Below are 14,749 nucleotides of genomic sequence, written 5' to 3' on the forward strand. Positions count from 1 at the left end.
CACGAATCAACTGACAATAGGCGAAACTTCTACACGCCAAACTGACAATTCAAGACATAGTCCATTGTTCAGTTGTGAAGAAGTCTAATCCTGTTGCTCTAGGTGGAAGTTCAACTTAACAGTCTCCACTGAAATTTCTGATATATCAAACATTGTGGGGAATAGTTGACAAACTTATGTGCCTCGAGATCTGGTGGTGGATTGTTGGATTATGGATGGGCTTAGGCCCATATAAGACACTAATCCCTGGTTAATCTTGAGGCCCATGTATGAGATGGCAGGTGGTGGGAAGTTTAGTCCCACCTTGCTAGTTGAGGAGAGTTGAGACCCCTTTATAAGGGCTGCTCTACCACTTGCCATTGGGAGCTTGAGAAGAGGAGTGGTACACACGCGCTCCTCCTCCTTCGCCACCCGCCTCGCCACGCCTCGTCACGACGCGCGCGCGCGCCGCGGGTTGCGTGAATGAGCCGAGCCGAAACTTATTTTTGCCGCTCATGAACGAATTAATTAACGAGTAGCTAACAGGTGGGCCACTGTCCGAGACGTTGGACTGTGGGCTGACTTGCGTTCCCGGGATGCGTCGGTTGTGGGCCTCCGCCCAGGCCCACGACTTTCTACCCGACGGACTATATAAGAAGGCTCTGCCCAATGGAGTGACCTAGTTCGGTTCACTCACTCCCTCTTGCGTAACCTAGCCGTCATCTACTGTTCCTTACTCTGCGCTGTCTCCGGCGACCCCATCCCGACGACCATGTGCACGGCTGGTCGGGAGAGCAGCTGCCTTCGGAACCCTGTCGTTCGAGATCCTGCCCGGGAGAACGGCAATAAGGTTTTTGGAGAGCATCTCGACGCGACTGCTCCCAATCCGTCCCCAACTCCGTCCGCCTCTGCTTCCACTACTTCCTCTGCATCGACACCATGGCCGACGACGCCGCAGCCAAGAAGAAGGCCACGGACGACGCTGAGGCTGTTGCTGCCGCCCCCGCGTTGGTCTGGCCAACCGGAGGGTATAATCTGTTCATCCCTTGTTTACTCGTACTTGTGCTAGCCGTATATGTGCTGCTCATAGATGGTTTGCTTCTATTTTCTGTACATGCTAGTATGCTTAGGTATCGCTATGAAATACATACCATTTACGCCATGCTCGCTGTTTACTCGTGGATTAGTCTAATCGGGAAAGTGCTAATATTTCCAATAGTAACAGCATTCACAACGCAGGCTAATGGCTATATCACCGTAGAACAAGTTGAGAAGGAGTTCTTATGGTCAACTGGCCGAGGTAAACACCGCTCTCTAGATTTCCTCTTTACTAGATGACCCGGTTGCGCCAATGGCGCAAGAAACGAATTAGAAAGAATGCTAGTAGTGAGTAAGTAGGAGATGTAACTGAAAATATAATACAATGTGGACTGTATTACATCATGTATTAACCACAAATCATTAAATCAATACCAGAGAACCAAATAATGTCACCACCTCTATACTAACAACCAACATTTTAGCATAAGGAGTACCACAGGAGTGTTTACTTGCACATCAGGAGTATCACAATTACAATTAAAGAGGCATTATCCTCAGTGCTGTTCACAAGGAGAGTTTCAAGCCTCGCAACTTCTTCCTCCAGCTCTGCACATGACCCTCAATTATGAACCTCGTCCCTCATCTATGATTATTTCAAGATGAAATCAACATGCTATTTCTCACATGGAACATGTTCAGAATTTAGTCAGTCTCACTAATCTTTCAGCTATAAAGGCAGAAAGAAAAATGGCATGATTAATAACTAAAAAAACTGGAACAACAATGCTTGTAACAATAATGGCTATATTTTTATCATCAAATTTCAACAATAGATATCTCTCCTCCTATATCCCTCAAAGAGCAAAAATAACGAAATGAACTTTCATGTACACAAACACATTCAAATAAGCAAATCAGAGCAAGGCAATATGCATCATACCTTCAGGATGCTAAAATGAACCCATCAGCATACCTCCCACCTAATTTTATTGGCCCTATTTCTTCTTTCTCAAATCTGCACTCGTTCAACCAGTAATCCAATTAGTTATACATGCACACAATAATCAATAATTTCCCTTCTCCCTATTTCTAATTTGGAAAAATCACTATAATTTGCCCCCTATTTGTAGTTTACACTGAAATCTGAAACCAGTGTGTGCAAGTATATTTAAACACCCAGCCAAAAATCTGAGAAAAGCAAAATAAGAATTTGAATGCCTAATGAAAATTAAACTTGCTCTCTCTCCCTATTCTCAGCCATACATGCACCAGACAACACATATATATAGAGAGAGAGACGATCAAATAATTTTATAGATCCTCCTTGACTTGGCCGCTTCGAGCTGTGCTAGAATCGATGGGATGGCAGAACACCTTTTTTAGTACAAGCACACTGCAAGCCACCATCCACCCTTGCTTATTAATGAAATAAATAAAGTATTCCAAGAACATGGATCAGTTATAAAAAGTACCGATATCATGTATCCCTTGGCCTGAGCTTGCTGGTGGGTGCATCCACGGCGCCGGGAGCGTTGTTGAGGCCAACGAATTTGTGCCGTAGGCACGGCGCTGGACTGAACACAACATCTTAGAGCATCTCCAGCCGAGCCCCCAGGAACGCCCCCAGGCCACTTTTTTAGCATCGGTGGCAAAAAATCCTCCCACTCCCGCTCCCAAAGCGTCACTTTTCACCGGCTTTATAGAAAAATAGCGCCGGTAGTCCCACCACGAACCCAGCCCCCCGGGGGGCAGCTGGGCGTGCCGGCGCCACTTTTTTGCCTCCTGTGGCCCACCTGCAGCCACTCCCCCGTCGCTTTCACCACTTTCTCCTCGCAGAGCCCCCACCTTCCCTCTCTCTCCGTCCGCTTTCTCTCTCGCCATGCCCGGTGCCTTCCCACAGCTCCCGCCGCGTCGCCGCCGCGCCCGGCCGCGCGCGCCGCCCCGCCCCGGTGCCTTCCCGCAGCTCAGGCCCACCGCGTCGCCGCCGCGCCCGGCTGCGCGCGCCGCCCCGCCCCGGTGCCTTCCCGCAGCTCAGGCCTGCCGTGTCGCCGCCGTGCCCGGCCATGCGCGCCACACCGCCAGCCATCTGCGGCCGCACCCCGCGTCGGGTCGCCGCGCCCGGCCTCCACCCCTCCGCGCCGCGCCGCCACCCCTCTGCGCCGCGCGCCCGGAAGCGCACCCGGCCTCCCGCCAGCCAGCCCGCGCCACCCCTCTGCGCCGCGCGCCCAGCCGGCTCCGGGATGCAGAAGCGCATGGCCTCCTCGAGCCAGGCGGGGGGCAGAAGCGCAGTGCGGAGGCTCCACGGGCGGAGCCGGACGGACAACGCGGTCGCGGCAGCTGGGGCGTCCGCGTGCTTGAGGGCGCGGCCTGGGCGAGGGGGCGGGCGCGGAAGCGGGCGCGGACGGACGAGCGGGCGGACGCGGACGGGCGAGCGCGCCCGCGGGAGCGCGCGGCCTGGGAACGCGGGAGTGCGCGGCCGGCGAGCGGGCGCGGCCTGGGCGGGCGCGGACGGGCGAGCGGCCGAAGATGCTGAGCCGGCTGCCGCCGCTGCCGGCGAGGTCGGGTGGAGAGGAGGCGGAGCAGAAGCAGGTGGCCATGGAGGTGGAGGCGGCATGGCGAGGCAGAGAGGAGACGAGCCGTTGGGGGAGGGCAACGAGTGGAAGTTTCTTCACCCCCATGTCAGAAGTATCACCGGCAGCCCCCCAAGCGGCGAAAAAAATGCCTCCTGAGGGGCTCAACGGCTGGAGATGCTCTTACAATGGAGAAAGAGGCGACAATAATCAATATAGCAGCAGAAGTAGTCGCCCAGCCAACAGAGCAGCAGATAAAAAGGCAAGGCAATGCAAGTACAACAGGACCTGTAGAATAGAATGAATTAGAAACCTACATGACAGACCGTGTTTAATAGAGCTGTAAAGAGCAAGCACAAACATTGTTAGGCAAAGCAGCAGATAACAAGCCAACCAAAGAGAGAAATCAACCTACTACCCAGCCGGACGATCAACCTAGAAGCACATCATAGTTGGAATCAGAGGCTTACAAAGGAATAAGAAGCAGCAGACGGCAATGTATGAAAACAGTAAGCACATGGTCTACTGGATTCTGCAACCCATAGATTATTTATTTGCTAGTTAACTTCCCTTTATTATAAGTGGGCAACAAGCATTACTCTTTGCATATATAAACAGTAAGCAGGTGATCTGTTGGATTCTATAACACATATGTTACACCTTTCCTTTATCAGTAAACAGCTACCATTGGTTTGGGCATACATAAACAATAAGCAGCTACCATTGGTTTGGGCATACATAAACAATATAATACAAAAACAAGTATTCTCTGGAAGGATATATTCATAGATATATCAAATAGACATAGTATACGTTCCAACGATAATGTCATACCTGTAGAAGAGACATAGCCTCAAGAAACGGTGCTCCAAATGAATGTTGTCATATTTGTCCATAGTAAATAATCCATTACAGCAGAAATCAGAAGCCAACATCAGTGTGGTTCGCAATAAGAGGAGGCCATTCTTGTCACATCCCTAGTTTTGGTTTACTCTAGGCTAGCTAGTCATGTGTGCATCATGTTTAAATTTCAATGAATTTGAAATGGGGACATGTGAAAGCCTCAGAAATCATTTCTGAAAAAGACCAAGATAAAAATTGCTTCAAATAGGTCCAAGAAAATGTTCATGTTTCTCTATGAAAATATTGGCCAGAATTAAAATTCAAACCAATATTTTTAGGAGCTCATAAATATTTATTTTGGGCATTTGAAGCTAATGCAATAACTATTTGCATTGGATTTATATTTGCTATATATCGAATATGTGTCCAATAATTCTGAGAAATTGTGAGGGGCTTTGGGATAATCCTTTTAGTCCCTGCAAAATTATCAGAAGAAAGCAAAATGGTTTAGTGCTTAAAACTAAATCAAAACAAATAACAGAAAAAGAAAACAGAAAACAGAAATGAAAAAGGAGTCTTACCTGGCGCTTACCTGGCCTGGCCCAGCACGGCCCAGCCCACTGGCCTGGTGCCAGTCATCGCCTACCTCTGCCAGTAGGCAGAGGAGGGACACCGCGACACCGCCGAGCTCGCCACGCCTCCTCCTGCTTCCGCCGCTTTTGGAGCCAGCCCCGAGTGCCACGCACTCCCTCTCGACCCCCTCGCTCTCTCCCTGGACCCCCTCCCCCTCCTCTGCTCTTCCCCGAGCTCACCCGAGAGCGACCGCCGCCGCCGTTCGCTGCCACCGTGCCCAGAGCCACCCCCTCACCCTTCCGCCATGCCCAAAGGCTCCGCCCCGACTCCACGGAGCTCCAAGACGAACCACACGCCCGCGGGACGCCCGAAGCGACTCCATCATCTTCATCTTCGCCGTCGGCCGCCGGAGATCTCCCTCGCTGCCCCGCTCGCTCCAGCCTCTTCCTGAGCTCGCCAACCCCTCCGTTCGATCCGCTGTGAGCTTCTGCATCGATTCCCTCCCCCTCTCTCCTGGTTTTTTCCCTCCCGCTAACACCGTTGCCCGTCGCGGCCGAGAGCTCGGCTCCGCCGGCCATGTCGCCGCCGTGGCCACTGTCACATAGAGCTGCAACCGAGCACATAGCCGTGCTCAGCGCAACGCCAGAAGCCCAAAACCCCCTCCAGCTGCTCCTGCCGTGCTTCGCAACACCGAAACCGCCGAGACCCGAACTCCGGCCGCCGCATTCGTGCTCGCCGTCGTCGACTCAGACCACCCCAGCTCCTCCCGCTTGGCCTACCAGATGCGCACGAGCCCCAGCTACGCGTAGGACCAAACCGCGGTCGATTTGGTCGACCGTGGGCAAATTCCGAGCCCCTCCGCCGTCTCGGGCTTCACCGGCGACGAGCCATGGACCAAGTCCGGCGGGTTTGACCCTGCTTGACCGGGGTTTGACTTCCCCCCTGACCCACTGACGTGTGGGCCGCCCTTGTTAATTATTAGCTAGGTTAGTTTAGTGCTAATTAACCTAGATTAGTGCTTAACCTAACACTGTTAAGTTAGTTATGACACTGACACGCGGGGCCCACAGGTCAGGTTTGACCTGGACCGCCCCCGTTGACCTGATGACGTCACCCTGACGCAATAAAGAATTTACTGGATTTATTCTTGTATAGGAAATTCCAGAAAATCCTATAAACTTCTAAAAATCATAGAAAATAATCTATAGCTCAGAATGAAAAGATTTATATATAAAAATGATCAGAAAAATCCAATCTATCCATCTGTACTGGTTTCATGCATGTTAGAGCAACCTAACCATGCTGTTTAGATGAAACAAGATAATGCACTTATATGACTCTATAAAATGGGTTTGCATTTGAATCTTTGGTTCAAATGGACTCATCTCCATCTGTTGTAGCTTGCATTAGCCCAAAACACATTCATATTGCCAAGTCATGATCATGCATCATATTGTGCATTGCATTGATTGTATTTCTTCTCTGTTGCCGGTATTTGTCCCCTCTCGGTAGACGATGTTCCGGCGTTGTGATCATTGACACTAATGAAGACTCAATGCCATCTTCAGAAGTGCCAGGCAAGCAAAACCCCCTTGTTCATTCCGATACAATCCCACTCTCTCGCTCCTGCTCTCTTTTATTGCATTAGGACAATAACAATTCATCTGTTACATGTTGCGGTAGTTGAACCCCTTTCCTCTGCATGACCTGTCATTGCCACAGTAAATAGATGAAACCCACTAGCATGAGTAGGAGTTGTTTGAGCCCTGATGTGCCTACTCATTCATGCCTGTTTGTCATGCCTGCTATTGCTTAGAGTTGTGTCAGGTCTGATTCATCGGGGATGAATTGTAATGTGGTGAACATGTCCTACTGTTGAGAGCTAAGTGTGTGAACACGATTTGGTAAAGGTAGCGATGAGAGGCCATGTAGGAGTACATGGTGGGTTGTCTCATTGCAGCCGTCCTCAGGAACTGAGTTCTGTGTTTGTGATCCATGAACAGTTACTACCACACATTGAAATGCTTAAGTGCCCCTCTCGACTTATTAATCAACTTGATCTCTGTCCAGGAGTTGCAACTAGTTTCTGGTGTTTGTAGGTTGTGTTAGTAGTCTACCAAGTGGTACCCGATACAGGTGGGCTTGGGACAGACTAGGCACCGTGGCATGGTGTACCAAGCGTAGATCCATCCGTCGAGGTGGGCTTGGGAACCCTGCACACATCGTTTGGGGCCGTGAGCGACACCCCGGCCGGATCTCCTTGCGGATGGAACCCGAATAGGCGATAAACCTGGACGAGAGACTTGTGTGGTTAGTCAGGTCGTGGCCGACTCCCTCGCCAGGCTTCCGCTTGAAGGTTGCCGAGGTACACGACGTGTACATGGTGGTAAGTGGCGAGAGCGTGTGTGACGAAGTACACCCCTGCAGGGTTAATATGATCTATTCGAATAGCCGTGTCCGCGGTAAAGGACTTCTGGGTTGCCTGTACAGTTCATAGACAAGTGAAAGTGGATACTCTAAAATGCGCAAGATAAGCGTGAGTGCTATGGATGGCCTTCTCGTAGGGAGACGGGAGCGGATCCATAGTGGTGTATTGATATGGTGAATATGTGGACTCGTGTGCGCCACCTCAAAAGAGTTACTTGCAGTCATAGTTTAGGATAGCCACCGAGTCAAAGCTGGCTTGCTGCAGTCAAACTCCACCACCCCCTTTGTTGATACCGATGCATATGTAGCTAGTTCTGATGTAAGTCTTGCTGGGTACATTTGTACTCACGTTTGCTTATTTTATGTTTTGCAGAGAGATTTCAGGCTCGCTAGTAGTTCCGCGTGGACTTCGACGTTTAGCTTGTTACCTCAGCTACGATCTTGTACCCTTGGGAGGGTCTTGTAGATTGTCAAGCTTCTCAGCCTTTTTCATTTGTAGATGTCTGTACTCAGACATGTTAAGCTTCCGCATGTGCTTTGACTTGTATGCTCTGAATGTTGGGTCATGAGACCCATGTTTGTAATATCTCGCTCCTCGGAGCCTAATGAATAAATACTCTGAGTCGTAGAGTCTTGTTGTGATGCCATGTTGTATTTGCACATATCGAGCATATTGTGTGTATGATTGAAATGTTTGGTATGTGTGGGATCCGACAACCTAGTTGTTTATCCTTGGTAGCCTCTCTTATGGGGAAATGTAGTCTTGTGCTTCCATGAGCCATAGTAGTCCGCTACAGCCCGGTTCACCGGAGTCCTGCTAGCCCAGCACTACTGCTCCGGAACACTTGACTGGCCGGCATGTGATTCACTTCGTTCCTGTGTCTGTCCCTTCGGGGAAATGTCACACGGTGACATCCGGAGTCCTGCCTAGCCTGCTACAGCCCGGTTCACCGAAGTCCTGTTAGCCCAGTGCTACAGCCCAGATTCGCACGCTGCTGACCGACATGCTCAATGTTGATTCATGTATGCCTGTCCCCGTAAGTTAGTGCCACTTTGGGTTCACGACTAGTCATGTCGGCCCGGGTTCTCTGTCATATGGATGCTAGCGACAACTATCATATACATGAGCCAAAAGACGCAAACGATCCCGGGCCATGGTAAGGCGACACCCGTGGGAATACCGTGTGTGAGGCCGCAAAGTGATATGAGGTGTTACCGGCTAGATCGATGTGACTTGAAATCGGGGTCCTGACAATTCTGTTCATGCCTAGCAGTAGCACAACAGCGACTCAAAGACAACCTACTTTACATGGCAAAAGATCCAAGTAAGAAGAAAATCTAATGTCATATCTTACTATATGGATACACTTGAGTTGTTATAAATACTTAGGAATTCAGAATGGCAAATTTAAGCAAGAAAATCACACTGGAGCTGTTATATTTACTTAGGAATTCAGATTATTACGTTTCCTATAGAGGCCCTATAACCTGAATAAACATAGCTGCACATAAGATCAAGTAAAAAAAAGCTTTAGTAAATTCATGAAAGGCAGATGTGAAGATAAAAGGCATGACAGAACTGTCCAGATTTTGTATCAGCCAGTCATATATACAGGACCAAGAAGGCTGCACCCAAAGTTTGATATTTCAATCAGCTTAATTATTTGGCACACATCTTTGACACAGCCCTGCCTTGAACTGTGTTCTGCGCCGCAGAAAACACAAACTAAAATTGATAAAGTTGAGACAAATAAGGGTACATATATTGCATCAGTAAACAAATAACAATAGAATGTACTTTTATGTAGAATTAAAAGTGTGGAGAGAAAATAAATAAACCCGAGAGAAAACTATCTATTAGTCCTCATAAATCAAAACACAACATGTTCAGGCTTTCTCAGTCAACAGTCTACTCAAATGTAATTAATATATAGCCGATCAATGACAAAGACACGTGCCAAAACATGCCGACCAAAATAAAGAGGTATAAAGCCTATTTTAAATCCATGAATGGTTACAAAGTTGCATCAATCTACTACATTAAATATATAATGGCAGTTCTGGATGTTGCTTAACATGGAGCATAGTTTGATGGTGCAGTGCAACCTCATAAACTCTGCATACAACAACCTGTAAAGAAATGTGAACCAAAATAAAGTGTCATTGCTTCAAATGATATAAAATACCAGAACGCCATTTCTTCATATCCCATCTCTCGAACAGAGGCATGCCGAATCCTTCCAGTAAGAGGTTGCCAGTGCATACATCAAGCCATCGGCGAAAAGAACCGGAGAGACCAACCTGCAAAAATAATTGCAATTCTTTTACAACAACGAATCTTGTGCAAGCAAATGACGTGAAGGGAACAAAAGATAAGCAATCAACATGGTCAATGAGCAGTCAATGAGCAAAGGTGCTCCAGGGCAGAAGGAACTACACACGAACTCGTGGAGAAGCAACCTGAAATTGGTAAAACAAAGTGGCAGCTAGAAACTAACCTGAACTAATAAGAACATGCCATGGTCAGCCATCACCCAAGCATGAGAAACAAATACGGGGCATTTTTTTAGTGATGCAGGGTCACGGCCTTGTTGGTGAGGTCCGCAACTCCTTCTCCGGTCCTCTCTGCTCTCCTCTGCCTCATCTCATAACTACTTCTACTAATTGTTGATTGGGCTCGGTTGCTGTCAAAATCAAGACAATTGCATTCAAGCACAACGCAGTACCTTATTCAAGAAAGAGCAACACGCCTTAAATACAATACAGTAGGTGTATCAACTAAATCCCATGGTCACACCTAAAAACTTAGGAAAAGTATGTAGTCCATGCCCCAATTATAAATACTCTGTTCTCACCTTAAACTATCACAAAAGAGACAAATAAAAATACAACTGCTAATATAAATGCAGACCAGTGCACACCATATTAGGTGAAGATTTCCAAAGACAAGCAACCAGATCAGTTTATTTTTTGCGGGTAAGCAACCAGATCAGTTTAGTTGCACACAGCATGCATGTTCATCCAACTACTTCCATAAACAGTTGAATTACGCTTTCATAAACTCATTCCCACCAATCCATCCATTATGAGTAAACAGCAACCACTACCCAATTGCTTATCAAGAATGACCCAAAGCAACAAACTGAACATAATTTTATTACCACACCGTTTTGAAATCTTTTTCTTTTTTAAGCAAATCAAGCCTGCTCCTTTTCTTTTTTGGTTAAAGCTAGGTCGGTGAGCTTGGAGAAGAAAAGCAATTAATAAATTTACCCAAAATAAATTATCTTCTTATCTGCTTTAATGGAACATAGTAAGAATGTGCCGTTGCTGTCTGTGTTAACAAGCAAGGTAAGCAAGAAAAGCAATATATAAATTTAATTGTTGCGCCATCGGCGCAAGAAGCCAATTAGAAGAGATAATTATAATCTGTTATAGTCAACAAGCAAGGTAAGCAAGATTTCAGTAACCAGCATTAAAGAGCCAAATAACACAGTACAACTGCCGACCAATGATTTTGATTTAAGAGAGATCTCCTACCTCTTAGGCTAGGTTTGGTCAGACTGCACGTTCTTCTCATCTCCAGTAACCACAACATCAGCGTTCTCACCATCCAGCTTAGTTTCCTATTTTCATGTGGGGATGGTCATCAGTGGAAGAAATTTGTAACAGGGAAAAACAGTAGTTGAATTTAACAGAAGCACTAACATCTGCCTTGGATATAGGTCAATAGCATCTTCAGCTGAAGCACTTTCTCTAGTATCGACAGAAGCCGACACAGGAACCTTGGCTTTGGAAGGTTAAGTGAACAGCTTGCGATGGTCGTTCGTAGGGCAGGGTGATTTGCTGCATTAGAATGCAAAAGCACATAAGGCGTAAGCAATCTAAAAGGAACTCCAACAAGCCCAAGAAAAACTATGTGTTAGAATTAATTACAAGTATGCACTACCGTACATAGTCTCAAACCAGTGGAAGAAGACTTAACTATACATGTGCAGTTACTTATGTAAGGCCCTGTTTGTTTGGGCTTATACTTCAGATTTTGCAGCTTTTACACTTTGGCTTAAAAAATGCACAAGTTCTTTGAAAATTGGTAAAAAAGGATGACCAAATAAAACTAAAAAGGAATAATCAGGGGAATCAAAACCTTTAGCCGGTGTAGTTTCCTGACTGCTCTGATGCTTTCTCTTGTAACAGCACCTTCAGGCCAATTTAGACGTGTCCCTCGCCTAAAATATTTCTGAGCTGATAAACTGCATATTCCAAGGAATACAATGACATCTGAGTATAAATTAAATGCAAGAATAAACAGAGAATTGGATGCAGCACTCAATAGCATATTATTAACTTAAGTGTTGCTATTTAAGCTTACATAATGATGTACAGAGATGTATGGAAGTTCAAAACAGATTTATTCTTCAGTATTTTTTAAAGAAAGTGGCATTAGCAGAAACAACATAAAAAAATATGTTTGGGAGAGCATCCCCACATGTTAATATGTTCTGGAGAAACATCCCAGCAGATGCTTGCCAAATTTACCTTTACGAGCAACATCTATAAATCAATAACAGAAGAGATGCAAGCCGAAACTACTTCTGAGTAGCAAACCAGTGAACAACTATAAACCGTAGAACTTAGGGAACCACAGCCAAAAAAAATGTGACTGCGCGTAAAAATAAAAGAAATATTTCTTTGCAGGTAGGACGTGCCAGAGTTCTTCAAAACATTTGATGCAGAAGATTTAGTGCAAAGGAGAAAGATATATATTTCACTCTCAAACATATATATAGCCAAAGGTTATCCCAGCATCAAAAGTTCCCACGTGTTGTGGGGGCCTGGGAAAGGGAATTATTAGGTTCTTAGGCAGCATTTCCTGTTTGGTTTTTTAAGGATACTGACTCAAGCCCCGGACTTCCAGGATACAAGTGGAGATACTGCCATTCTCTTGAGAAACAAGCCCAATAAAAAGGGCTTGGTTCCAAAAGTAATCCTGGACCTCCAGGACACAGATGGAGATAATTTGTTTGTTAATGATAGCTTAACGAGAAATTAAAAAATGATAATCAAATTAATGGTATAAATACGAACCTAGCCTCCCGTATCATGTGCTCTGGTACGGGTCCCAAAACCCTCTCCATCATTGCTAGGTGTTCCAGGTTCTCATGTGTCTGAAACAATGCCTCCCCTTATAAATGTTTAGGGTTAGGACCATATATCAAGGTAAAAGAGGAAAGACAGGCATCACAAGCAATCTAACCGAGCATAGCTCAACGAGGATGCAACCAACACTCCAACCAACACTGGTATACCCAAACCCCAATCAGATGAGTCAGAGAACTATTGAAAAAGAATACCATCTCTAAAGAAGAATGCAATTCTAAAAATGCTTGGAGATTCTTGTTAGTCTTAATAAACAGCCCTTTTCTCAAAGAATTATATAAGAACACGCTTCACTTCAGATCCAAGACATGATGTACTTTCTCCAAATGGTGCTAGCTAACAACACCTTCATACTCTAGAAAGAACCCAAGAGAAATAAGCTCCATGCACCACCCAGGTAAACCAGAATGGAAACCACCATATACATTTTCTATGTATCACATATACTCATCAAAGAAAACCACCATATACCGGGTTCTTATCAATGCTATTGTTTGCTATCAATATATCTATTAAAACTCTCCTACCTGATGAGAGGAAAATGACACTACAGGATGGGGTCTGATGGCATAAAGAAACCATCATGATTGCACAGATAGCAGCCCCTGATTAATGCGAATATGAGAGAGAAATGGGAGCAGAGTGGGCTGTAAGTACAAAGAAAACTAACCTTAGGTAAGTTGCTCACTAATGATGCAGAATCTAGAGGTACACACTGATGATGCAGAACCTGGAGGACACCTGGTCATATACACTCCGTCAGTATCTACCTCCTCTATAGGTGAAGATCTGATTTTACTCTGAATCAAAGAGCAGCCCCTTGAAGATAGGAAAATGTATGCAATTAATTGTCAGATTAGGAATTACCTCACCTTTGCTCTGTTGCTAGTCAACCAAATTGACTCTGGTGTGCGGCCGCAAATGTGGTGCTATGGCCAAGGAAAAAGCTACAGAGAAGGAAGACGAAACCAGTGAAGAAGGGATCTAAGTTTTCTGCTGAGTATAGGAAAATCTATGGAGATTCATTGTTATAATCAAAATAAAATCAACAACACACGAATAGTAAAGAAGAGGATGGAAGAAGAACAAACCTCAATGACATGAACGGAGCAGAGGAAGCAAACTCGTTGCCTCGGACCTGAGGGCGACGTGAGGAGGCAGGGGAGGAGGAGCCGCTGGCGAGCAGGAGGGATGGAAAGAGGGAAGAGGGAAGACGGCGCCGGCGGATCACGCGTCTCCTCGTACTCCTCCGGATAGAGCTCTTCAGGCAGTACAACACGGGCGCGCCACGCAGCCGGACAGCAAGCTCTGCCGCCCGCGCGCGCACGCCAACGTCCACGTCGATGGCGAAGAGGAGGAAGGCGGCGAACCAGCCGTGGGGGTCGACGGTGGCGGCGGGGGGAGAGAGAAAGAGAGGGAGGGGGTGAGGACGAGCGGGGAGCCGCCGGGGACCGGGGGGGCTGAGGTGGGGAGGCGGCTAGGGTTGAGAAGGTGCACGCGCCTGGGGTGTCGCTGCCTGCTTCTCCACCAGCGGCTATAATTTATACCCCTACACGTAAAAAGACTAAAATGCCTCGGCGGGGCATAAAATTTACAGACGGTGGCAGCAATACTGTTCATGGCGATTTAGGGGCGACTTGGCCAGCATGGTCCTGTCTACGACTTCTTGGTTTATATGTTCAATGATAGCACTCTACATGGTTCATTCCCCCGCCAAAACGAAAGAAATCCAGCTTTGTTTTTCAGACCGCAAGTTATGTTGGAACTCTGATATATTCACTCTGGACCGAGACCTACACTGCGATTTTCTGGAGCCATGTGCATGCCCATGGACACTTTTCATGCCTAGATTAAAATTAGCTATGAAATTATTTGCCGCGTGTATAACATCGGCGACTTCTAACCCATGGAACTCTGTTGTGCGACCAGGAGGGGCTATGATCGACGACGGACACAGGGACGGCAAACGTAGATACTGGTTCCCGTGCGTCACCCTCAGCTCCGAGCCTCCGGTTCCGAAGCAAAGTCATAATATAACCGTGCTGTCGTATTTTTTACCCTTGTGTTCATGAGAACTGGAACCACCTGTGCTACTGGAGCAGTTACATTTTTGGCTCACTAGTACATTTTTAACAACTTGAATGCACTGTTCAAAG

General features: G+C 46.8%; 1 protein-coding gene and 1 long non-coding RNA gene across 16 annotated transcripts; both read right to left on the bottom strand.

Moving 5' to 3' along the window:
• Positions 1-1,366: 1,366 nt before the first annotated feature.
• On the bottom strand, positions 1,367-4,780 carry LOC123123069 (vegetative cell wall protein gp1). 8 transcript variants are annotated; one of them, XR_006460485.1, is made up of 3 exons: positions 2,493-4,780; positions 1,961-2,035; positions 1,367-1,626 (listed from the first exon to the last, which is right to left on the bottom strand). XR_006460485.1 is itself a non-coding variant. In XM_044543498.1 (3 exons), the coding sequence occupies exon 3, from the start codon at positions 3,632-3,634 to the stop codon at positions 2,837-2,839; it is 798 nt and encodes a 265-aa protein (XP_044399433.1). In that variant the 5' UTR covers positions 3,635-3,878; positions 3,952-4,025; positions 4,425-4,780; the 3' UTR covers positions 1,367-2,836. The 8 variants fall into 8 exon arrangements, 2 of the variants coding, with proteins under 2 accessions (XP_044399433.1, XP_044399432.1); XR_006460484.1 differs by having other exon boundaries at positions 1,367-1,663; XM_044543498.1 differs by having other exon boundaries at positions 1,367-3,878; positions 3,952-4,025; positions 4,425-4,780.
• A 3,945-nt stretch (positions 4,781-8,725) lies between these two features.
• Positions 8,726-14,099, bottom strand: LOC123123070 (uncharacterized). Of its 8 annotated transcripts, none has more exons than XR_006460493.1 (10): positions 13,685-14,099; positions 13,466-13,540; positions 13,264-13,334; positions 12,522-12,618; positions 11,581-11,686; positions 11,142-11,279; positions 10,974-11,059; positions 9,932-10,117; positions 9,620-9,734; positions 8,726-8,736 (listed from the first exon to the last, which is right to left on the bottom strand). It is a non-coding gene; the product is annotated as an uncharacterized lncRNA (long non-coding RNA). The 8 variants fall into 8 exon arrangements; XR_006460491.1 differs by lacking the exon at positions 8,726-8,736 and adding an exon at positions 9,268-9,549; XR_006460488.1 differs by lacking the exon at positions 8,726-8,736 and having other exon boundaries at positions 9,268-9,734; positions 12,522-12,601.
• Positions 14,100-14,749: the final 650 nt, after the last annotated feature.

The sequence above is a fragment of the Triticum aestivum genome, chromosome 5D, assembly GCF_018294505.1.
Source record: "Triticum aestivum cultivar Chinese Spring chromosome 5D, IWGSC CS RefSeq v2.1, whole genome shotgun sequence".
In the NCBI taxonomy this organism is placed as follows: Eukaryota; Viridiplantae; Streptophyta; class Magnoliopsida; order Poales; family Poaceae; genus Triticum; species Triticum aestivum.